General features: G+C 37.8%; 1 protein-coding gene across 1 annotated transcript; it reads right to left on the minus strand.

The window, feature by feature from the left end:
* Nucleotides 1-99: 99 nt before the first annotated feature.
* Nucleotides 100-26,231, minus strand: LOC134677394 (zinc finger protein 479-like). Its single transcript, XM_063535847.1, has 16 exons — nt 25,978-26,231; nt 24,948-25,158; nt 24,500-24,592; nt 22,667-22,795; nt 21,483-21,860; nt 20,659-20,825; nt 19,846-19,930; nt 19,148-19,278; nt 8,512-8,586; nt 7,648-7,786; nt 6,518-6,624; nt 5,685-5,838; nt 3,998-4,129; nt 1,779-1,979; nt 871-1,017; nt 100-246 (listed from the first exon to the last, which is right to left on the minus strand). Exons 1-16 carry the CDS (start codon nt 26,049-26,051, stop codon nt 100-102), a joined length of 2,370 nt encoding a protein of 789 aa, XP_063391917.1. The 5' UTR covers nt 26,052-26,231.
* Between the last annotated feature and the right edge of the window lie 95 nt (nt 26,232-26,326).

Here is a 26,326-nt window from a genome sequence, read left to right on the forward strand (position 1 = left end):
CACGTGGCACGAGCGGTTTTACTTAACAATAGACAATAGGATTAGCTCGGGCTATAGAGCCCGCGTTTTCTAATAGTAGAAACCTTCGAACTATGTATACTATATCTTGAGGTTATAATACATGGGTTTGTCGTCCATCATAGCGTTGATATCGGCGAGCTTCGGATCGCAGGACGGCCAGAGCGGCTGCACTATGTCCATCTCGCTCGCACTCGTGCCCACCGACATTTGAGGGTGCTGCATGCTCTGAAATATATTTATTTATTAGCTTATTTATCCCATTTATTTTAAGCTTAAGTATGTTTGGGGTTTTCCATAAATTACGTCATCGATTTTTGAGGATTTTTTTCAAATTTAACTTCCAAAATATCGAAGAAAAAATGTGAGGACCAAAGTTGTAGAGAATCAAATTTCCTACAATTTTTGTCCTCACGGTTTTAGTGTAAAATCAAAAATGGCCGAGTTATTCAGGAAAAACCCTTTTTCGAATATACGCATGAGCTTGATTCAGTCTACTTTTTGAATTTACACTCCCAGTGACCCCCCCGAGGGACCTACGAAAAAAAAATCCAAGAACTAATTATTCACGGGTAGGGTCGGTTTTTTAGATATAATGACTGAACTATGAATCAGCGCGTGCTCTAATCTATACTAAGCTATCGACACGCGCTGATTATATTTTGCTGACCGCCATAGTCTACAACATACACCTCAGTAAAAATAGAGGCAGACAACAGGCGGTCTTATACATACCTGCCGGTGTGTAAAGCGATGGTAGGTAAATACATAAAATGTGTGCGCTTGTAGCATTATTCGCATTAGTATGGTTTTAGATCAATACAACCATTTTAGTGATAGTAAGTTAAATACCTGTCTGGAATCCCGGCGCTTGCCCCGAGCACGCTTGGGCCACGGTTTCTTGAGGTGCACGTACGTGATGTGTGCACGCTTCTCGCTCGCGTGCTTGAAGCACTTCCCGCACATTTCACACTTGAATGGTTTTAGGCCGGTGTGAATCTGTGGAAAAATAATAAGTGTTAGAAAATTCTAGATTTATTTTGGTTTATTTCTAGATTTAAAAGTAGCCCCAGATTTAACTATTAGGTTGGGGCTACACTTTACGGAATTATTTTTATAAAAACAAAAATCTTGCGTTTTATATTTTAGAAATAGTATTTTCACTAGCTTTCATTTGATAGGTACCCATATTTCTAGGGTAATAAAAAAAAACAAAGCCCTGCCTTTTTTCATTTGCGGGCGCCATTTTCAAAATTTGTATAACCTATGTCACTACCAAAATTCTGACGAAATCAACAACACCCCATATGTCAAAAATCGTCCAGCAGTTTGGGTTGTAGGGCGAGCCAAAGAAATTGACATACACAGTACACACATACATACGCTCGAAAAACACTACCCTCCTTCGGACGCAGTCGGGTATAAAGCGCGATTCATAATTCGATGTCTGTATTTCATCAAATTTATTATTTCAATGTGTCATTTTCAAAATATTTTATGCACATTTCGCAGTAGTATGGTTAAAACCATACTCATGCGAAGCCTGTTGAAACTCTACTATATTTTTACTTACAAACATGTGCCGCTGTCGGTTACTGTGCGTGCTGAAGTGTTTCCCGCACGCTGCACACGTACGTGGCTCGCTCGTGGTACGTGGCTGTCAATCTATACGAAAATATTTATCTGCACATTTCGCAGTAGTATGGTTAAAACCATACTCGTGCGAAGCCTGTTGAGACTCTATTTTTTTTTTTACTTACAAACATGTGCCGCTGCCGGTTGCTGTGCGTGCTGAAGTGTTTCCCGCACACGCTGCACACGTACGTGGCTCGCTGCGCGCTGTGCACGCGCCGGTGCGCGACGAGGCGTTGTTTCATGCGGAAGGATTTGCCGCACGAGTCGCATTTGAAGGGCCGCTCGCCGGTGTGGGTCCAGGTGTGGTCTTTCAATAGGGCATAGCTCTGTAAGGGTTTGTGAGGGGTTGTTGTAGTAGGTGGCAATCACAATATATCAGGGATGGTCGCAGTGATACATAGGCTTTGGAGCCTTATATAGCCCCTAACAACAAGAAGAAGAAGGGTCTGTGACAGTTAAATAATAGCTAATGTAGATAGCACTCTGGTTGCCATCTGACAATTAAGTTGCCAAAAAACATAATTATGGCAACGCGCATTGTGCGTTGCCATAATTACGCACAATGCCGTTCACTGACGACCGGTCTGATACAAGATACAAGATACAAGATATTTATTGATAAAAGTCAATGTTTTACAAGTCAGTAAATAATAAATTAATAATAATATGCAGTAGGTAGGTTGGTACAGCATTTGCACAGTAATTTTATATTACTATTAAATAGACAACTTATTTTAAGCGACACAAATCAAGTAAACAATCAGTAAGTAGTCAAATAGGGTTGCATATAGCTTGAACAAACATAAGTTATTATATTATTAATTTCATAAAGTAAGTATACATTTGTTTATAATTGTGTATAAGTATAGTAGATTACTAAGGGTTAGTGCACGTTTCGACAAATTCGTCGACGCTGTAGCATGCTAAGTCAATTAAAAATGTTTTAAGGTTTCGGTCAAACATTTTATCAGTTTAGTAGTGACCTAGTGGGTAGTGACCCTGCCTATGAAGCTGGTCCTGGGTTTGAATCCCGGTAAGGGCATTTATTTGTGTGATGAACAGATATTTGTTCCTGAGTCATGGCATGTTTTCTATGTATATAACTATTTATCTATATACGTATGTATATCGTCGCCTAGTACCCATAGTACAAGCTTTGCTTAGTTTGGGTCTAGGTCGTAGTGTGTAAGATTGTCCCCAATTACTTATTTATTATTTATTTACTTCCGCTGAAAATTAAGGGGAACGGCTAGCGACACCTAAGGGAGGCGGTGTGTTCATCATTTTCCTTTATTTTCAAAATTGATTTTCTTAGCACACTACTGCAGTGCAGCCCTCCACAAAGTGTTGGTGTCCGGGCTTCTCAGCAAACATACAAAGTTACGGATATATAAAACCGTTATACGGCCTATCCTAATGTATGGCTGTGAGGCCTGGTCCCTAACACTAAAAGAAGAAGGTCAGCTCCTGGTAGCAGAGAGGAAAGTTTTTCGCAAGATCCTGGGACCTATTCAGAGAGATGACGGCACCTGGAGGATCCAGAAAAATGCCGAGATCGAGGAGTTAGTGGCCGAACCCAATATCATCGGCGAAACGAAAGCGCACAGACTTCGCTGGTTCGGTCACCTACTCAGAATGGGAGAGGATCGGGCTGTCAAGAAGGCGTTCCTGGGACGACCGACTGGTAGCCGTCCGGTGGGTCGGCCCAGGTATCGCTGGGAAGACAGTGTGGCGGCGGATCTGCTTCAGCTTCGCGTCAGTAACTGGCAGGAAGTTGCGCAGGATCGGGACAGGTGGCACGCTCTCGTTTCGGAGGCCAAGATTCTCTTTGGATCGCTGAGCCAAAATAGTTAGTTACTACTGGATTAAAGTAATCGATATTAAACTTTCGTGAGACATACTTATTTCAAACTGTTTAGACGACAAAGTTTGACTCACTTGAATTTTTAGTCGCTATTGCCGAGCACTCGAGCCTGAGGATCGAAGGACCCCCGAAGGGCCCGAAACATGTCGCCAATCATCATCATCATCTTCTCAGCCATAAGACGTCCACTGCTGAACATAGGCCTCCCCCTTGGACCTCCATTCGTACCGGTTGGAAGCGACCCGCCACCAGCGTCTTCCGGCGACCTTAACAAGGTCGTCTGTCCATCTTGTGGGTGGACGTCCTACGCTGCGCTTGCTAGTCCGTGGTCTCCACTCGAGCACTTTTCGACCCCATCGGCCGTCTTCTCTGCGTGCAATGTGGCCCGCCCATTGCCACTTCAGCTTGCGATGTCGCCAATAGCGACTAAAAATTCAAGTGAGTGAAACCGTTGGGCTAAAGTAGTTTTAAATAAAATACCTGGAACATCCGTCCGCATACTTCGCACATGCAGGGCGACTTCATCGAGGGGTAGTTGGTCCGGTTCTTGTCCGGGTGCATCCGGCGGAAGTGGCCGTGGTACGCCCGGGAATCCTCTAGCTGCATCCCACACTACAAAAAAAGCACTTAAATTATTTCTACTCTGTAATTGACCGATCGACCGAGAAACCAGGTTTTTTTTTTATTATGAATGGGCTTACTCATGGCCACAGACTAGCCGAGGCGTAGACGTGGCCTACGATGGAGCGAGCTCGCCCAGAAGGTGCCTGTTCACTCTTGTTTTGAAGGTTGCCGGGTTATAAGAACACGGAAATATAGACGCCGGCAAGGAATTCCATTCCTTGGCAGTGCGCATAAGGAAAGTAGAAGCAAAGCGCTTCGTGCGAATTGGTGGAATATCTACCAAGTAAGGATGGAAACCGGCCGTGCGTCTAAAAGTCCGATGGCAGAATGGGGACGGTGGAATGAGCTCGTGTAGCTCTTGGGCACACTCCCCGAAGTGCAACCTGTAGAATACCTGTGAAAAAAATGGTAATCTGTCTCTATCGCAATTAATATGGAAGAGTGGTCGAGAGACAACAGCGTTTCATTTCGTTTTCTGCAACCGACATCTTGGCTAGGCCTCCTGGTTTGAGTATCTCCGAAAATCCTGAAAACAACTACAACTCGTAGCAAAAATGAAAACACGGAGTATGTAATTCTGCGTTACACAGAAAACCCTAGAAACAACTACTATATTTAACACATTCACTGCCCCGACGCACATGCGCGTCCACCGTCATACAAGTTTGTTCCTAGGTCTCGCCCCCTGGCAGTGAATGCGTTAAATCCTTATCTGTTCACAAGGAGTAGGTCCTGTAGCTGTAGATACATATCCGTGGACATAGTACCCTCGAAAACCCTAAAAACGACTACTACACATAAATTACTACCTGTTCATACTCGTAAGAGATAGGCCCTAAAGGCATACTCGTACGTAGGTAATAGTACCGTGACACGTTCGGCTCACGCGGTTTTAATGGCCTCTTTGTCTTCCATTTGAGTCGCTTGACTTCAAACTCGGGTAAATCCATCTGTCAGATTATGCGATTGGAGCATTCCACAGGCTGTCCCGTACAAACGCATTTTATTTCCTGTGTTGCGACTTTTTTCTCGGCATTTAAAGCAGGCGATTATTTTTCTGTGCATATTTTTGACCACTTGTCATAGAAAAGGAATCTCTTATACCTTTAAATCTTCAAAAACTTCGCGTTTGTACGGGACAACAGTAGACAATTTCATGGAATGCTCCGATTTTAGTATAAAGAAAAGGTAATAAGGTAGATATTTGTTGACAGGGTCGAATGGATTTAGCCGAGTTTGAAGTTAAGCGACACATTTATCTCTAGTACCTTTGGATTTCCTTTATATCTAGTACTAGTTATATTAATAATATTTAGACGACCACTAGCATGTGAACTTTGGAGTTTGAAGCCTCCATAAGCTACGACAACCGTTTACCAATAAGCGGAGACTCTATTGTTGCCAGTTGCCACCAATGTATACAACATTGGTTCCTAGAAAGATTCCTAGAAAAATGTGTCAATCTTCACATGCGGTCGATTTCTAGGTTTTCGTGTTTTAGCACCTCTGAAACCCCTGAAAACGATTATAGACAAGTTCCTACCTGTTCACAAGGAATAGGCCCTTCGGCCTTGCGCAGCTGGCTAGGGTAGCGGCGGCGCTCGCTCGAGGTGCTCCGCGACCGCCTCCGCTCGCGCGACACGTTCGGCTCACGCGGTTTCCGTGGCCTCTTCGACTTGTTGGGATCTTTGTCGTCTCTGGATTATTTGATATTGAAGAAATCATATTAGGATTATATCTGTCTGATTATATCTGTCTTGGTTATATCGATATAAATATTAAGATGTGTATAAACTGGCAAAATAATGTATCCTCAACTATGTACTTAGTTAGAAAGTTGCTCAGTCATTTGATTATAATTCTTAGTTTTAACGCAGTAGCTTTAATAATAATTACAATATATTCTGGTAAAATAATAGCCGCGACATGTCGGTACTCTGTATTTCGCTAAGCACCACTTGCACCATCCCACTAATCCGGGGTTAAGCGGTTAAACCGTTAACCTAGTGTCAAGTTGTGCTGGAAACCATGGCAACTCCAGGTTTAACCGGTTAACCCCGGCTTAGTGGAATGATGTAAGCGGGCCTAAGATCCCCACGTCACAGGCTCATCCTAGTGTGGGGATCACTGTACTGCCTCGCCTGTAATGTTAATTTCTGAAATAAATATATTTTGAATTTCGAATATGACAGGTGAAGTAGATAGCGCTGACCATTTGGTCAATGGACAGATATATATTATCAATTTATCACACTTAAATTTGTACCTACATATTTGTATTCAATTTGAGTTAATATAATCGTGCACCTCGCATTTTCAAAATCACCCCGTTTTCGAAGTTACCGAAATGGAATTTATGCAATGGATGTTACATACTTGTCGCTGCCCGCGTGTCTGGCCGAGACGTGAACGTGCCTCCTCAGAGCCTCGTTGGACACAAACCGTACGTTGCAAAGCTCGCAGAAAGGCCCGTCTTCTGGTATCTAAATAAAATAAAATAATAAAATAAATATCGTTTATTTCAGATCATTGATCCATAGCGTTATTAGTACCTAGGTATAAACTTAAAAACTATGTTAATTACTAAAAATAAAAGAACGAAATAAAAATATAATATAAAAAAATTTAAAAAAATCTAAAAAAAACAATCCTAAATTTACCGTCACTCATTCAGCTAGCCCGCAGAAACGCATTTTATTTCGTATATTACCTGCATTTTTTAACGTTTTAAGACGGCGATTATTTTACTAAGCATTTTTCACATCCATTCTGAGAAAGAAAAAAGAGAAAATTTCAACTGTCTAGGTATCATGGTTCATGAGATACAGCCTGGTGACAGACAGACGGACAGTGCAGTCTTAGTAGTAGGGTCCCGTTTTTACCCCTTGGCTACGGAACCCTAAAAAGCGCCTATACCTACATATCATCGGAAAATTTGCGTTTGTACGGAACAACGGTAGACAATTTTGTGGAATGCTCCATACATTCTGTAATCCATCGAGAAAACAGCAGGGAGCATATTCCACATTCTACGGAGAGGAATTTGATTTATAATTTAAGAGCCCATCAACGTGCACACTAGCACTCGATCTATGAACTCAAAACAAAAACAACGGTTTTAACTTTGGACGCATAGATAGACGAATCCAGCAACATAAAAACTGGTTTGATGTATTCAAAAGGTACTTGAATACAAAATACAGTCCGTAGCGGCCCCTTTTTTAAATACCTGTCGTTAAATTTATCCTCTTGGGGTTCAATGTCCTAATACTAGTACAAATTACCTCCAATGAAATTTAAATCTTAGTGAAATGGAATAGAGTTTCTTTTATTTCGTTTCGTTCGATTTTGAAACAAAACAAATTCAACTCTATTTTCTAATACCGTTGATTCAAATTCGATTGCCAATTTTCCTTGTATGGTGGGCCGCTAGAGGTTAAATAATAACGATTATTTAGCAGTGGCGCTAGTGTGCACGTCGATGGGCTCTTAAGTCTGATACACACCTGCGGATCGTCTAGCCGGTGTTTCAGCTTCTTGTGTAGCTCTATCCCTTTCTCGCTGACGAAGGAATACCCGCACAGCTGGCAGACGAAATCGGACGGATGCTTGATGCGAATGTGCCCCATGTAGGTTGTGAATTTGCTGGAAATATATTCAATATATTCAAATTCAAAGTCAATAAGTAGCCGAAAACACCTCGCGTGATTTGTGCACAACCCCAAACCATAAGAGGTACAGATGTAGTGCATAATTGTTTTCCATCGTATTTTCTCGGAAACGTTCGTATTTGTCACGCTACTTCGGTCAACTTCAGTACCGAGACTGACTGAAATATCAACACACGTGAGTAATTAAGTTTCCGTGAAAATACGATGTAAAATAATTATGCACCCCATCTATATACTCGTATAGGGGAATATAAGAAAGAATCGAGCCTCCGAATTTGACAATTAAACTAGACGACGCCTTAAGGCTTCATGTGTTTTATGGTAACATTCCATTTCTAACCGCAGCTGCATTACTGTCAATTTTACTATTAAAATTGACAATGACAGCGACGCGTTGTACCGGTGGTGCAGCTGCGGTTAGAAATTGAATGTTACCATTATGGTAAACGAGTTGTTAAACGTCAACTCGTGACCAATAAACTTTGAACCAGAGTTACTGTATAATGTATGGTGCCATACGGCAACAGCTGCTTTATCTGTTAAATTCGCTAGAAAATAAACTCATACTCATAACCAATAAACTTTGGAACAGAGTTACTGTATAATGTATGGTGCCATACGGCAACATCTGTTTCATCTCATCTGTTAAATTATATAACTAGAAAGTATTCCATCATTTTGAGCGATAATTATACTTACACAAACTCGTCTTGACAATGCGGGCATTGATATTTGGTGCCTTTGTGCCATCTTTCATGTAGTCTAGCCGTTTGTCTGTAATCAGAAATGTAATTCAGTATACATTACAAGAAGCCCAAACCAGGGGTACGAAACTCCTGAGATCGGTCAAACTCGGCTCCGCTCGGCTCAGCATTGCTCCGAGCAATTATTAGGGTTGGCACCACTTGACTTCCTTCTGCGTGCACGACCACAGATAAGATAATCACTTGAATTTTGACAACCCTAAATAGCCGAAAGGGATAGTGTCATATATTAGAAAGGGATAGCATGATTCGACCCTGAACCGCTGTCAAACTTCGGTTTTGTAGGAAGTTTCCTTTCTGTACGGTAGTACTATTATTTATTCTGTGCCCAAACTCTGGCTAGTACCTATGATTTTTTTGAAACTTTGTGCGATATATCATTTGATATTAGGGTCAAAATTCTTTTTGCTTTCTTGTTTCTGACCTCTGACTACTCTGTCACGCTTGTATTTCCGTCTTCTATCAAATAAATAAAATAAGTCGAGTGTAGTGATGTGCCGAGAGTAAAATACCATTACCGATATTTTACCATTTGGGAATATTACCAGTAAATTAGCATTCTTCCCGGTAATATTCCCAAAAGCGGGTAATATACTCGTACTTGAACGCTTACGTTATAATTGAATTAATTTAATTTAAAACATGTAGAAATGGCTTAATTATCTTTACGTCTCTTCCACTCGTAGCTTCAGCTATCTCTTTCACTCAATCTCAGCGGAGTTGCGAAGCAATGTAGTATTACGCTGTATCCCGTACTGGGCTATAACCGCAAAAATCAAAGTTCGTCAATTGCAGAGGTTTTTCTGTCACTAAAATAAATAAAATAAGTAAATAAAATAAAATAATTAATGAAATAAATGAAATAAACGAAATAAAAGAAACAAACGAAACAAACGAAATAAAAGAAATAAATCAAATAAATAAAATAGATAAAATAAATATACATGCTCAAAATAATAATGTTATTTTACATATATCAATGTTATTAAGCTATAAAAAATTCCCACTTAACATATAAAAACAATTTCATTGTATACTACACCTTACCAGTAGGTAAGGTGTAAATACATAATAAAAATGTGATAAGTAATTATTATTAAATCAATGCGATTCTTACATTTTCGTTTTAGTTTTTCTAAAATTCTGGTATTATTTATTGAGTGACATTGGGAAAACATTGGGAAAATTACCAGTAGTATTGGGAATTTACTAGAAATGTAAACCTAGTTGATTTTTTGCACTTCGTATGATGCATTTGTTGACAAGTAATGATTTAATGTAAAACAACTTACGTTGACATTTACTTAAGAGGGCGTCGAGGAGGGTAAATTTTCAGATTCTGACAAATTACCCCATTTCACACACAAACGCAGCTCACACACACTACCTCAATTTACTGGGACAGGTCAGTGACCCCTAATGTTTTTTTAAAGGTGCTGTTTCGAGTTTAGTGTTAACTACGGACCTTCTTTCAGGAATTTAAACTGTCAAAGCTTTCCTTTGTGAGAAGACAGAGAAAAATCACTTTTTATATATAGCTTTCCTTGTTTGTTCATGTTATGTCATAGGTATGTGACGTATTAGGTAATTAATTATTTTCGTTGTTGACTTTTATTTGTATTAAGATAGGTACAAACGGCGATGCTCTTAACTGTCCATCGGTGGACCTTATGCCTTTTGTAATAAGGTTTACGAACTGTCAGTTAACAGTGTGGTCATGGGCGATGGTATGCGGTTTGTAAACATAGTCCGAATTTACCTACTCGAAAAAAGTGGACTATATCTAAAATGATCCCCTCATTAGTTATAGGGCTTGTAATATTTTTTTACAACTAAAGACGCTTATTATATTTCACTTATAACTTAATTGATAATAAGGCTTTAAAAACCTCTAATAAAATTCAAGTACTACATATGTACTACATTTATACTTTTGTAAGTCAGTAAGTGATGCTTATCGGGAAATCAAAGAACTCATAATTACCTATATAAAAATAATTAAATTTACTATTTCGTCTCACGTTCAATAAGGCCCGGGGCCGGGCCTTGTCACCCGCACAGACAGAGGGCCTATTTAGCTCAAGTACAAGTTCAAGAATAACAGAGAATATAGTAAGTATAATTTAGTTTATTTATCTCAATTATACAATTTTCACACAGGTAAAATGTACATACATTTCAGCTTGTAGGTACTTATCATATAACGATCGTTTTTGTCATAAAAAATATTTATTTATTACACTGTGCTAAACATGAGAACAATATGTTATAATCTAGTTCCTTTTTATCCTATTCAGTTCACATACATTGTTCGTGGGTAATAAGGCCTACAAAATTTCCCTTTAGGCCTTATTATCCTTTATCTGGAATTAATTACGCCTTAAATTTAAAATGGTATACAGGGTGGAAAGATAAGTCGGGCCCTGGAGGGAGCCTTAAATCCTTAAGCTGGCTCATTTTACTTAAAAGAGACATTCCTTTATTATTAAAATGAAAGTAAACTGCATTAAAAGTATTTTTCTTTTTTTATTCAATCTGGCTTGTCAAACGAAATCTTAAGTACTAAATATTAGATTTTATGGATATTTTGTACAACAGACGAGTGTAAGACCTAATGTTTCTTGGAGAAATGTTATCATTAACATTAACTGTATCGACTAGTAGAATAAACTTGCGAGTTTTTATTTTTTGGAATTTTTAGTCGGTTCGAGTCCCGGGCGAGGCAAGCGAGTTTTTAGAAAAACTTTGAATGCAGTTTTGTTTCTTTTTAAAAATAAGGTATAATTAAGGTAATTTCCCTCCAGGGCCCGACTTATCTTTCCACCCTGTATAGTAAATTAAGGCCTAGATTCATTTGATTGTTGGCATTTTGTTTTATAGTTTCATGTGATCCACGATGACGCGCTGCTTTGGTAAATCTAACCTTTAATAACATGGCAATACAAGTCAAGGCACGCGTTTTCGTGAATGACACGATCTATACTTTGCATTTGTAATAGGTACAAGATTGTAATATAGAGTGTTTGTTACCTAACTTACTAAAAAAAATCGATTCCAGGTATAAGACAATTTATTCTCAGAAGAATATACATACCTATACAAACTTCACTTTTAGAATTGATTTAAATTGTACTACATCGCAAAAGCTTAGTTTGTGTTTCGTAACGATAATTGTGTTAATACCTTACCTACCTTACGATGTTCCGCAAACTCCTGCATCTTTTAATACCACTGCCTTTTGTTATCGTTGTAACTTTTGAAAATGTACAGTCTCCCACGAAAACGATCTGATAAACATTTTTAATGTTATAAACCTACAGAGTTGGGATGTTTAGTGGCATTAGGGTGAACAATGAAGCAGTGGATTTGTTGTTGTAAATATTTTTGGCGTGATAACGTCTTATAAATCGATGAACACCGGTCACGTTGTGGCCAAATCTCCATGATAACGTTGTGGACAGATTTCCATGGTAACGTTACGGCCACGTTTTCTTATGACGTTATCACGCAAAATTATCGTCCGTATACTGACTTTACAGACAACCATTTTTTGATGAAATAAATTAATGAATGATTCATAAAAGTAAAAAATAAATAATATTGCTAAAATTTTCATGTCTTGAACAACTTGCGATTGGAATCAACAATTCGAAATCTTGCGTATTATTACTTCATATGATGTCATATGGTTGTCAATATTATGGAAAGCCTATACTATATAATAGCAATCTGTTCCTTATTAGCTGGAGTTATACGGATTCACAATTTATGAAAAATCCATGTATGTGTTGAATATGATCTCTCTACGTGCACCAATGTTAGCGTAGCATAATGTTAAATAAGTTATTTCCAAACAAAATATATAACCGAACAAAGAACGTGCAAATTTATTCTAAGACACGTGTGACAGACAAAGAGCATATAATCACACGTGACAGAAAAAGTTGGTAACCGCATTGACATATTAGAATTAAGAAAAATATAAAATACGATCCAGTAAGGCTGTCGTTCATACTACTTTATACGGGCCCGACACTATCATGAATGACAAGACTTATCATAACATGCCAACGTTTGGTCCAGTTCGGTCATGACATTACAAAATCTCCTCAGTGAGGAGGCCTCAAACACTTATCAGTATTTTACAGTACTGCTTACAGCTATTTAATTGTTATTTTAACTACTATTCTTGAATGCTGGGCCTTGTTACCCGTCGGGCCTTATATTCCTCACCTAACTTTAACCTTAAATTTCTCTGTTGCCTTTAAGAGGAAAAATAGGAAAAGCCTGATTCGTTGTAGTCCAGTTATCTGGCTTTCGAAATCACTCGGTTTTATAGCTTGAGCATCGATTTTTTTATATAAATTTTACTAAACGCTGACACTCGTTCATCTCATTTTAGGTACAACTTTGCATAAGTGTATTTATTATATTGTAAAAGATTTCAGATTTTCAAGGGTGATTCGTTGTAAACACACTCTTTGGGATAATAATGACATTATAATTTTTTTTATCAAGAGATGTGAACGCTAGCGACTAAACGGTGACTGCCTTTTCCGCTGATTTTGCTCGACACAAACGATTTATAAACGGCAACTAAGCCACTAGTATTGGGTTGCCTATAATCATTTTTCCGTGAATGTACTCGTAAACCTCTATCCGTTAGTATGCGATTCATTAATGGACGCACCATCGGGACACGGTTCTTTAACACGTAATGTTAATAATCAGTGAACATCTTTAATTACGCTCAAATGCTTAAGTTTCAGTACAGGTTTTCATATGAGCTGTACTTTAATTGTTAGTACAATCGGCATCAAATAGATAGTGACGGCCAAAGTGACCAAATATAGCTATAGGATCTAAATGTGGACGAATAAGGTCAGGTGAAGCATATAAGGCCCACCTTTATTTTAACTGAAATAGTTCTATTAATAATCAGGATATTATTAACAAATCAATTCAATATAGATTTCTCATTTGTTCATGTTTCTTCACATACCAAAATAGTTGACAAGAAGACAAGACAAGACAAGACAAGAATGCGCCACACCCAGCCGGGGACATGCCCGCTCCGGTCAAACCGGCATACCAGGGGACGAAATTTGTGGGGAGTGACACGCTCTGGGATGGGAGAGGGATAGAATCAGCCGGCTATGCAGCCTCAAGCCAATATTGGAAGTTAGGAGGGGTAGGTTATGTCGCCGAAGGAGAGCGTTGGTGACATGCTGCTCGTCGTTTCCGCTTCGGTCTTCGAGATATCTTGTATCAAGTAGGGTCGATGCCGTCTTGACGTGCCGTTTGCTCGTCGATTCGAGGTATATATTGGTTCTTCTTCGTCTGATTCGCTGTCGGTTTCGTCCAGTTGATATATTTCTCTTGTTGCTTTGATGAGTTCGCCTTGGTCGTAATGGCCGTCTGCCATGTTGATCCACTTAGAGGGATGCCTGGTGTAATACTCCATGTCCTGTGTCAGTGAGAAGTTTTTCCAAGTGCATTTAATCCTTTTGGTTATTATTTTGCCGTTCAATATATCGCGAACCTTATCGGGTCGCGTCGTTGTTCCTGACATGTACTAACCGTATCCGATATTTAGTGACCATCTGTTTTATTATGTTCACGCTGGCGTCCTACAGATGAAGACAATGGCAGGCAAACAACCCTTGCGTCCTATGGTCTTGCTCGCTGAATCGCTGTTAATGACCGTATTTTGTAGAAATACTATGAATGGTGCCAGATGTGTATTCTTTTACAACTAAATTGCATTGGTATTCTTTAAAATAATTTATCTTGTACATTTATCTTGTGCTGGGGAGATAGTTTCAAAGACAAAAGCCCCTTTTATTGAGCGGCGGATGCGGATATTTCGGGTATTTCCAGGGAGCGATATGCCTTCGGGTTGTGAGTTGGTAAAGTAGGTAGTTACCTACCAAAGATCGTTATTGTTGTGTGACAGTTATAATATAATATAATGTATTTTACTAGAAGTATTTGAACAAATTAAAGTATTTATAATGTATTTTATGATCATTGGTTCTCTGGAATACAATGTTGCGGTATAATCTTGCGTTAAATGCTGACCGCTAAATATATACCTATACAATACAGTGGAACCTGGATAATTGCAATCTCAAGGGACCGGCCATTTTTTGTCAATTAACCAGGTTTTTCATTTAAGCAGGTCGTGTCAATTAACGAGGTTCAAAAAATCGTTGTGTCAATTAGAGGTTCAAATAGAGGTTTTCATTAATAGAGGTTGCGCTCTGACAAATTTCTTTTATAGAGGTGCAAATAACCATTGAAAGTAGATTTACACTCTTACGTTCTGGGTTTCTAGTCTATAAAAAAGCTGTATATATATACCTATATATAGCTCCTGTCAATACTTGTACTTTTACACTACATTAACTACTACTTTATTTTCTTATTAATCATTTGGGTTTAGAGAATTCAATTGAATTGTAGAAGAAAGTTTTATTAGAATGTAAAAAGCATACTTTGTTTATGATTTTAACAAAACTATTTCACCTACTACAGGCTGTGATAGATACCCAATAAATAAATTGAATTCTGGATGAAGATATAAATAAAATGATCATTGCTATTAAAATATTGTTTCTGCTGTCTACAACTACATTATTTCAATTACAGAGGTAATAAGTAAGACTCGTTTCAATAATAGAGGTAAAAAAAGAGCAAAAATAACGCATTTTTTTAACACAGTGTCAATTATAGAGGTCTTAGTTGCGATGTGGTCAATTACAGAGGCAAAATTACGAAAAGCACTAAAATCTAAATTGCAATTATAGAGGTTCCAAAATTTCAATTATAGAGGCCTTTTGGTCTCAAGGGACCGGGACCGGACTTTTGGTTGCAATTATTGAGGTTTTCCATTTATCCAGGTGCCAATTAACCAGGTTTCACTGTATTATTCTGTGTAGTACAGAATTGATGCCTTGACAAGGTAGAATAATTTGTTATTTTATAATGCAGAGTAATAGAAAAAAGTAAGTTCGTAAATAAAAACTGACAAAATTGGCTGAGACCTGCTTTCCTGCTAGTATAATCGTGCTTTGAGTCAAAGCTGACTCGACGGTGGTAGCTAGAGGTACTGAAATAAAGGCTAAAAAACTAAGGCGTCACTAATGCTAGATTAGATGAGACTATAGGTATGTAACTGAAATAAACTAGAAGGTAGGTGTAGGTGGACTACTTGGATTAGAAATGTAGGTAAACTAGAGTTAGAAAAATAAGGCGTAAGTACAAGATTAGATGAAATAAGGTATATAACTGAAATAAACTAAATAGTAGGTAAGTGATCTGCCTTCCTTACCTAAAATGATATTGATCGTGGCAGAAATCAAGCCCAGTACGTGATGGTGTAAATTAAAGCTAGCAAAATCGTCGCTACTAGATTAGATGAAACTAGGTATTTAACTGAAATAAATTCATTCAGTAATGAACTAGTGAATTTTATATTCTAAAAACTGTATTTTCCTAGGTGCGATTGCAAGATATTTGCCTATATGCAATACCTGATCTATATTATACTATTTATGGAGTGCTAGTTAACTACTGGTAGTCGGTTGGAGGTGATACCTACGTGGGTCTTCCTGTGTTATTTATTCGCTTATTTAAAAGTATTAAAATTAACGAGCGATCGATGAGATCGATGAGTAGTCAAGTCAAAATATGTCTAGTTTTTATGTACCTCATCAGTGTGGTATTATAGGTCCAGCTACTTAGGATAGGAATTTAGGCTTAGTACTTGGGCATATCTAGCCTTTGAGCAAACAGATTTGGAGCGATCTCACCAAATTTGCCCATGGTGTCGGCGGGGACGACAGTCACCGCGTCGCGACGTTGGACCGCTGATGCAGCAGCGATCGTACGATCGTCGCGGTTGGCTTGCGTAGGCACGGACCTCACACAGATTAACGCACTTCACTTAATTATTATATAATTGGGATGCACTGATAAACGAAACTATAAACACTTTTACGGAATGCGGGATTTGAATAAGCAAGCGTCGCGAAAGCTATGGTTAACGCGGGACGGCTCTTAGGTGGTAACGCGGCGATATCGATAGGTCGACCATCTGGCGAAGGGTGCTATTGTTTCGCTGGCCGTTTATGAGGCTTATTTGTTCGCTCTGGGCACGACCACTCGGTACGGCGTCCAAAATGGTTCTCCTTCTTCACATACCAAAATAGTTATATAAATATTCCAGCGCTTTTGAAAAATACACGTTTTATAAAAAAAACCGGGCAAGTGCGAGTCGGACTCGCGCACGAAGGGTTCCGTACCATAATGCAAAAAAAAAAAGCAAAAAAAAAACGGTCACCCATCCAAGTACTGACCACTCCCGACGTTGCATAACTTTGGTCTAAAATCACGTTTGTTGTATGGGAGCCCCATTTAAATTTTTATTTTATTGTTTTTAGTATTTGTTGTTATAGCGGCAACAGAAATATATCATCTGTGAAAATTTCAACTGTCTAGCTATCACGGTTCGTGAGATACAGCCTGGTGACAGACAGACGGACGGACGGACGGACGGACAGCGAAGTCTTAGTAATAGGGTCCCTTAGTAAAAGGGTAAACCTTTGGGTACGGAACCCTAAAAACCATACCATGTTGGTTCGGAACCGGGCCTTGTTACTTGCACTGACAGTTGAACACTGACTTGAACAGAAGTTCAAGAATAACAGAAAATATTACCGGGCCTTATTAGCTTTTATCATGAATTAATTTCATCTTCAATTTAAAATGGTCTATAGTAAAATACGGCCTACATGAGTCATGGAAAAACAAATTGTATTTTATTTAGAAAGTACTTATATGTTGTTCATAATCTTCAGTAAGCTGACTTCTAAGAGTCTATCTATTATAATTAATGTAGATTGACAGTTTACTTAGCAAATTGTACTTTTATACCTTTAGGTTTTATGTCGGAAGTATTTCAGCCAATTTGTACTGAAACAAGCATTTCAGCGTAATTAATGATGTTTACTGATTGTTAATCTTAAATATACCTATTATGTAGGGCACTTAAATTATTTTAGCGGACCGAGCGGATATGTATGTTTGTAGACCACTTATTTATTTAAATAATTAAATTGTAATTCATTCAAAAAAAGGTTATTAAATGAGGGACATAGATACCTCACCTACCTTATTACAAAGCATTACAAAAATGTCCAAAGGCCAAAGCCACGCTGATAAGACATAAGACCTCATAAATACCTATAAATAAACGTTCACTGAAAAAACTTTAAGGCATTTTTGATAAGTAATTATTTTTCGTTACCTACTGAGTTATCGTTTTGCACCGAATATCAATGAAATAAAAGCACGTTGTTATTTGATAGATACATTTATATAAACATCGTCACATGAAACCAATATAGGTACTCGTAAACCATACCACTGCGATTGAAATATCGTTCTTTCAACTGATAATATAGCCACAAAAACACGCTGAGACTGCAGGTCGAGTCTTGGTTTCAATTTCTTGATGATATATCATTGAATTAACTTTCAAAGCACGTGATAGCTCTCAGAATAGCAACAAAACTGGTTGAAACTAAAAATTTTATTGCTGATATTATGTGAACAACATTGCTTCGTCTTCATAAATAAAATTTTAATAATTTATATTGTTTACGTTAAAATGTGAAGAAATTTGTTGATAAATTGTCTATCTAGTATATTGACATTATGTCATATATGTTTTTAAAATGACGTAATATGAATGCCAGCACAATGAAAATTTATTCCAATAAGATAAAACAAATCTTCAAACTTTTTTAATTTTTAGTGAATTAGGAAGAAACTAATTACGCTGATTTGGTTGTGTTCGTATATATTTTAAATAATTTGTTATATTTTTAAAGTATTATGACTTATGAATAAAAACAAATCTGATTGCACTGATTGCAGCTAAATCGTTGCGTGTGGTGCGCCGTTATATACTCGCGTAGCGCGTGCGGATGCTTGAGGAGTGTTACATGCGCGTTAACGTCGTGTCAACGCGCATGTAACACGCCTAGAGTTGCATAAAGAAGAAGACTAACCTATGAGTGGTGACGTAAGGACACTGTTTGCAGCTAAATCGCTGCGTGTGGTGCGCCGTTATATGCTTGAGTAGGGCGTGCGGATGCTTGAAGGGTGTCACATGCGCGTTGACGTCGTGTCAACGCGCATATAACACCCCTGGAGTTGCTAGGACTAAGGCTAACCAGTGAGTGGTGACGTAAGGACACTGGTTGCAACTAAATCGCTGCGTGTGGTGCGCCGTTATATGCTTGAGTAGGGCGTGCGGATGCTTGAAGGGTGTCACATGCGCGTTGACGACGTGTCAACGCGCATGTAACACCCCTGGAGTTGCTAGGACGAAGGCTAACCTGTGAGTGGTGACGTAAGGACACTGGTTGCAGCTAAATCGTTACGTGTGGTGCGCCGTTATATACTTCCTTAGGGCGTGCGGATGCTTGAGGGGTGTCACATGCGCGTTGACGTCGTGTCAACGCGCATGTAACACCCCTGGAGTTGCTAGGACGAAGGCTAACCTGTGAGTGGTGACGTAAGGACACTGGTTGCAGCTAAATCGTTGCGTGTGATGCGCCGTTATATGCTTCCGTAGGGCGTGCGGATGCTTGAAATGCGTTTTGCATATGTTGCACTCGTATTCGCCGCATTGCTGTAAAAAAAATGTGGAAAGTCAGGTCATAATTCCATCCTCTTTCACTCTTGGTTGATCTCTTCTGCTCTTCTCGGTAGTATATTACCCAAAATGGAAAGAGAAGTAGCAGTCGTAATCCGTAATTTTTGAGGTCGCCGTCATCGAAATCGATGAGGAGGACTATATGTATTAGGTATGTATGTACGTATAAACTCTTTATTATACAAAACACAAATTTATGGCACAGGATAGGTAGTACAAAGTCGAAATTATCCCTTTAATAATTATAATATAGGGTAATTCGCCAGTAACTGGCCAGCCTTCAAAAACTAGCCACCTTATACTAAATTCAATTCTGTACAGAATCATTATTAGTATAACGTCTAGCCGCCCAGAGACCTATAAAAAGGTCTCCTGTTCCATTCTAATTTGAACTTTGTGGTGACAAAATAAAATTTCATTTTGCTTGGCAAGGTTTGACGTACGGGCGGCTAGAGGATAAGGTGGCCAGTTATTAAACTTTGGCCAGTAATTCAGGAACTACCCTAATTCAGTGAACGGAAATAAAACAGAATAGATACTTACATCAGTATGTCTAATAATGTGACTATTGTATGCATCTTCGTCCAGGAATCCTTTGAAACACGCCTCACATTTGAACACTGAGTTTCTGAAAAAAAAAGTACATTGGGGTTATTTTTATATTTCCGAATTTACAAAAAAATCTAAATCAAGCGATATAATACAGGAAACATTAGCCAAGACGCCATGTTTATCTTGTCTCGGTCGCGGTTCGCTCCAGTCGCTAATTCGCTATAGTTCTGTTTTAGCATTACAAATAAGGTAAACAATCTTAAATGTGTCTTTTAATTAAAAAAACACATTTTAAAAATAAGTCACGGCAAATATGTAACAATTATGAATCTAATACGATCATTTATATTATTCTGCTTTCATAAGCAATAGTTACTGACTTTTAAAAAGCGTTTTTCAAATAAAAAAGACATGTCAAGATCGCTTACCTTCTATCTAATGCTAAAAAAACGAACTATAGTATGTGATATGTGAACTGTAATAAAATATCCAAGCTAACTGCTGTTTGGTGTACGGTCATAAGTAGCGGTACTGATAATTCCACTACTTGACGCTAGATGTCGACTACGAAATAACTTGCGTTTTGGCAGGCGTGGCTCACTCCGCGATTTCGTCGCTTTGCAACAGGTAGCTACAAGTACCTACATCCGTCCCACACCAATTTTGGTGGCTAGCCATAAGCCGCGCGTGGCGCTGTCGCCACCTAGCGGCCATATGTGTCCTGATCGTAACAGACGCGTTTTGTTAGAGAGTGAATCTTCTGTACCTAGCACTATTATTTATTTATTCTGTGACATAACTTACTTGTAGTTGGCAGTCTCCTGTCTCTTCCGTATCTCTTCCAGCTGCTCGTCTTGAGTGAGATCCGTTATCGTAAACAGAGTTTCATTCAATTCGTCGTTCAAAAATGGCTTCCGCCGCCGGTCGATTTTAGGCTGCGTCGGGTCTTTCTTCACCTGCCTCTTTCGCACCTGTAGAATAAAACAGAGATGGGATGTTTATAAAATTACCTTTACAATGTGCTAGGCTGGTACATGACGGGCGCGACAGTAGACAACCCTTTTTTTTAGGGTTCCGTACACAAAGGGTAAAACCGGGACCCTATTAACTACTAAGAATTCGCCATCTGTCTATCTGTCTGTGTCCGTCTGTCTGTCTGTCTGTCACCACTCACCAGGCTGTATTTCATGAACCGTGATAGCTAGGCAGTTGTATTTCCGTATCGCCGCTTTATCAAAAAATACTAAAAACAATAAAATAAATATTTAAGTGGAGCTTCGATACAACAAACGTGATTTTTTTTTGCCGTTTTTTGCGTAATGGTACGGAACCCTCCGTGCGCGAGTCCGACTCGCACTTGGCCGGTTTTTTCGCTGTACATACTAACTAGAGAGGGACGGGTACTGTCGCGCCCGTCATGTGCTAAAGTTATATTTTTAAATTCAAAGGATAATTTAATGTAATAATGTAATGTAATGTAGAGTAATGTATGGTAGAGGTCCAACGGAGCCGACATGTCCCATAGATAAAGGCTCCTTCTAAATACGTAGATTTAAAAAAAAAAAGGATAATTTGGTGTTGCCACAGTAAACTCAAAAAAAAATCAAAGTCAAAGATGAAATACAAACCTTTTTAATAGCTTCCTTCTTCTCAATCTTATTCTTCTTAACTTTCTCCTTCTTTCTCCTTCTAGCTTCTAGCGGCAAACTGTCATCAGTCGAATATTCCCTATCCGACGCCACAAAATCCACATCATTATCATTATCGTAATCATTAATCTCATTATTTTCCTCTTTCATATCGTTATCATCATTAAAATCATTATTTTCATTCTTGATTACTATTTCATCTGCGATATTGACTTCGTATAGTGGTATTTCTTTATCTTCAATTGTATCGTGGTCTAATACTTGGTTGTAAAAGTTAGGTTCGTAATGTTTAGGACCTAGGTTCGAGGTTAGTCTATTATTGTCTCGGTTTATTGTGGCTAGGTTTTGTAGTGTTAGCTGGAAGGAAACGTTAAATGAAGCTTAATTTTTTATGTTCTTGATGGGATAAGCTTAATAAGCTTATTAGTCCGTTTTTTTAGCATTAGAAAGAACCTCGGAGAAGTAAGCTTGTGGTTCCAAATCTGGCACTTTTAGCGGTAATAATTTGAAGTAAATTATATGTATTGACCATGTTACATTAGATAATTCAATAATTATTAACAATTAAAGAGCCTGATAAAAACTCCACGCTTGCTTCTGTGGAGTTCTTTCTAATGCTAAAAAAAACGAACTATACAAAAACATAAATGTGAAATGAGAGCCAAGTTCAACATTAAGAATATGCGTCGTTGTTGACTTAAAAGAATTGAGATCTATATGGGTGCCAACCTGTATAGTCGCACCAATAAAAGTCTGCAGCTGATTTGATAGCCCACGCAGTGTAAGTGTTATTTATACGTCATAATTTCATAGAAGTTTGACGTTTAAAATTACACTTGCACTGCGTGGGCTATCAAAATCGCTGTATACTTTTTACGGTCTAACATTAGTTCACATCAGATGTCATTAAAGTTCAGGACTTGGTTTTCCATCATGATATAATGTGCTCTTACACTTTTGTTCCTAAGTCTACTACTGTTTATAACTTTTATAAGTTTTATAACACATTTTCTCCTCGCTTCACTCATCGCTTGACTCCTGAGTGGCAAGGTTATATCTTCACCAACAAACTGTCATGCAGTTTGGCGAAAAAATATGTGTAATTGATTGCTGTGTATTTTTTATTGAGTAAATAAATAAAATAAAATAAAGATTTAACTTACGATATCCTGTCTGCTGACGATCTCCATCATAATGGAATGTGCTCTTAGACTTTTGTTTCTAAGTCTACTGCTATTTAGAAGGCGGTGTGCACATTCCACACATAGCTGGCCGGGCAGCTTGTCTTCACACTGGAAAATGGATTTTATATTAATGTAATAGAGTTGAATATGGGTCCACTACTTGATGGTTGGAATACTTGTCGAATATGCCAAATACCGAATAATAGGATATTCAGCCCACTCTAGTTCAGTAAGTGAGAAAGGTGGTAATTTTTAAAAAAGCGGCCAAGTGCGAGTCGGACTCGCCCATGAAGGGTTCCGTAGCAACAAGTAACATAATGAAATTGCGGTTTACGATTTATGACGATTAAAAAAAACTACTTACTAGATCTCGTTCAAACCAATTTTCGGTGGACGTTTGCATGGTAATGTATATCATATATTTCTTTTAGTTTTATCATTCTCTTATTTTAGAAGTTACAGGGGGGGACACATTTTACCACTTTGGAAGTGTCTCTCGCGCAAACTATTCAGTTTAGAAAAAAGTTATATTAGAAACATCAATATCATTTTTGAAGACCTATCCATAGATATCCCACACGTATGGGTTTGATGAAAAAAAAATTTTAGGTTTCAGTTCTAAGTTTTTCACACAGAAAAAAAACAACAAATTTTTGGGGTCCTCCATCCCCAAAAATTTGTTGTTTTTTTTCTATATTTGTGTGAAAATCTTAATGCGGTTCACAGAATACATCTACTTACCAAGTTTCAACAGTATAGTTCTTATAGTTTCGAAAAAAAGTGGCTGTGTGTGACATACGGACGGACAGACAGACAGATAGACATGACGAATCTATAAGGGTTCCGTTTTTTTGCCATTTGGCCACGGAACCCTAAAAAGGGAAAAAGATTTTATTTTAATCTTCATTTATAAACTTTTTTAGCAACATAGTGGTCAAAGCTTGGAACAAACTCCCAGAGGATGTAGTATCGGCCCAACGTGTCAATGAGTTTAAAATTAAATTAAATTAAAAAAATAAGAAAATATAATATAATATATTATATATAATGAGAATAAAACATCTGGGAGATCGAGCTTTGCTTGGAAAACACATAAAAGCTCAAAAATGCTCCCAGAGATAAGACCTCGCTATACTTCGTTTTTTTAGCATTAGAAATTAGGTAAACAGTCTCGATGTGTCTTTTAATTGAATAACACATTTTAAAAATAAGTTACGGCAAATATGTAACAATTATGAATCTAATACGATCATTTATATTCTTCTGCTTTCATAAGAAATAGTTATTGATTTTTAAAAAGCGTTTTTCAATTAAACGACATGCCAAGATCGCTTACCTTCTTTCAAGTTCTTTCTAATGCTAAAAAAAACGAACTATAGATCAATTTATCGCCCCCAAAAACCCCCATATAGCAAATTTCTTAGAAATCTTTCAATCATCAATCAAAGGTATTAGATTACAAGTATAGTTTGTTTTTTTTAGCATTAGAAAGAACTTGCAAGAAGGTAATCTTGGCATGTCTTTTAATTGAAAAACGCTTTTCAAAAATCAAAAACTATTACTTATGAAAGCAGAACAATATAAATGATCGTATTAGATTCATAATTGTTACATATTTGCCATAACTTATTTTTAAAATGTGTTTTTCAATTAAAAGACACATCAAGATTGTTTACCTTTTTTCTAATGCTAAAAAAACGAGGTATAGACAAGCACAATACAAATTCTACTCAACACTGAAAGCTCGGTTGATGACTCTGGACAGGCATTATCAAATGCCTGCCTGCTTTACAAATAATAATTAATATTTACCTCAAGCCCTGTTAGGTTGTGATAGGCTTCTTCCAACCGGTACTTCCTGATGGAGAGCAGTCTGCCGTCCACCGCGAGGCATATTCGACATACCTGACACAATTGAACAGTTAATAAGTGGTCCTTAGTGAAGACATTTCCTTTTGTAATAAATAAATAAATTACTAATATAACTTGACCACCAGTCTGTGGGTAGTGACCCTGCCTATGAAGCTGATGGTCCCGGGTTCGAATCCTGGTAAGGGCATTTATTTGTATGATGATACAGATACTTGTTTCTGAGTCATGGTTGTTTTCTATATATTTAAGTATTTATATATTATATATATCGTTGTCTGAGTACCCACAACACAAGCCTTCTTGAGCTTACTGTGGGGCTTAGTCAATTTGTGTAAAAAATGTCCCATAATATTTATTTATTATTGTATATTTATTATTTATAATATACCTGCAAAGTATTAGCTTCCCCATAGTCACAACTAGCATCCTGCACTATAGGCACAGCACCCGGCCTCACTTTCCTGAGCCCACTCTTGGTTTCATACAAGTCTTCGCAAAGGAAATGCTCCGAGCAGACCGCACTGCGCTCTTTGGGCTCCCATGATTCTTTGCCAAGAGCACGGAGCCAGGAGGAACGGAGAGTCGGCTCGGTGGGGAAGCTGGAATTTAAATTATATTGTGAGCAATGTTCCTCTCTCTACAGAACAATACCCAAAGGCAAACTATACTATACATTTTTATCAAACAGATATGTAAGCAATCATTTTTCCTTTAATTTAAAAATTTAAACCATACTTTCAATTTCAACCATATTTCCACACACACACACACGCACACACACACACACACATATATATATACACACATACATCATTTTAACTAGGTTTAGTTACTGTAACCTACTCTTTTGTAAGCTCCAAGGTACAGGCTAAGCCTAGTTTGGGGCTTACCGGACACCTTTGTGCATGTGTATTTTATTATAATTAAAAATTATTCTATTCTAAAAAAAGAATATTAAGGTTGGAGCACTATAAGGCCCAAATACACATGAAATGTCATTGTGGATCTCACACAAATTGAACTAGTTCCAAACTAAAAAGTTTTGGACTAAGCAAGCAACATACAGTCAAATTAGTGACATAAAATCGTCGGGTGACAAGCAAAAGTCACTAACTAACATCATTGAAATTATTGGACAATAAACCGTGTTAAAAGTGTAATAAAGTGCATTGTTACTTAAATTTTTTGATAGTACTTAGTGACTTTTGCTTGTCACCCGACGAAATATGTACTTAGTTTGCAAGAACAAGGCTCCAATTACTCATTTATCCTAAACGAGTACAAATGTAAGGGAATATTTGACTAAAGTTACAATTACTAGTAATTTAATTAGTAAAATGCTGTAAATAGAGTATGTTTAGTATGGTAGAAGCTATAATAGTATCATTCTTTATAACGTAATAAAATATGATACTTACACATGAAAAGTGATTCCCTGGGACTTCGAGATATGCCTCGAGTCATTTTTGCAGCCCGGCACGCAACACCGCATTTTAATATTAGTAAATAAAGAAAATTATATACATCACTGCAAATAAATCTGAATAAGTCATTTACGTACGCAGGCCTTTAATTATTTACATAACAAGGGGCCTCTACTATGTACATATTATAGACGCTAATTTATTAAAATAAAACTATCACTATTCATTTTGTATTTCAAATTATATAAATTAAACAAAATCGGGAATACTTCCAATAGCTTTGAGTTTTGACAGAAGCTTTGCATTATTACGCTATGAAATTCCACGCACTTTCATCCTACTT

Source organism: Cydia fagiglandana, chromosome 26 (assembly GCF_963556715.1).
Source record: "Cydia fagiglandana chromosome 26, ilCydFagi1.1, whole genome shotgun sequence".
Classification (NCBI taxonomy): Eukaryota; Metazoa; Arthropoda; class Insecta; order Lepidoptera; family Tortricidae; genus Cydia; species Cydia fagiglandana.

What these genes read in the sequence shown, in the direction of transcription:
- LOC134677394 (XM_063535847.1), bottom strand. Translation starts at nt 26,051, where the DNA reads ATGCGGTGTTGCGTGCCGGGCTGCAAAAATGACTCGAGGCATATCTCG. An exon ending in ACCGGCTAGACGATCCGCAG is followed by an intron (nt 6,625 to 7,647) that starts GTGTGTATCAGA and finishes TATTTTATTTAG; the next exon opens with ATACCAGAAGACGGGCCTTT. An exon ending in AGACACGCGGGCAGCGACAA is followed by an intron (nt 5,839 to 6,517) that starts GTATGTAACATC and finishes CAAATAATCCAG; the next exon opens with AGACGACAAAGATCCCAACA.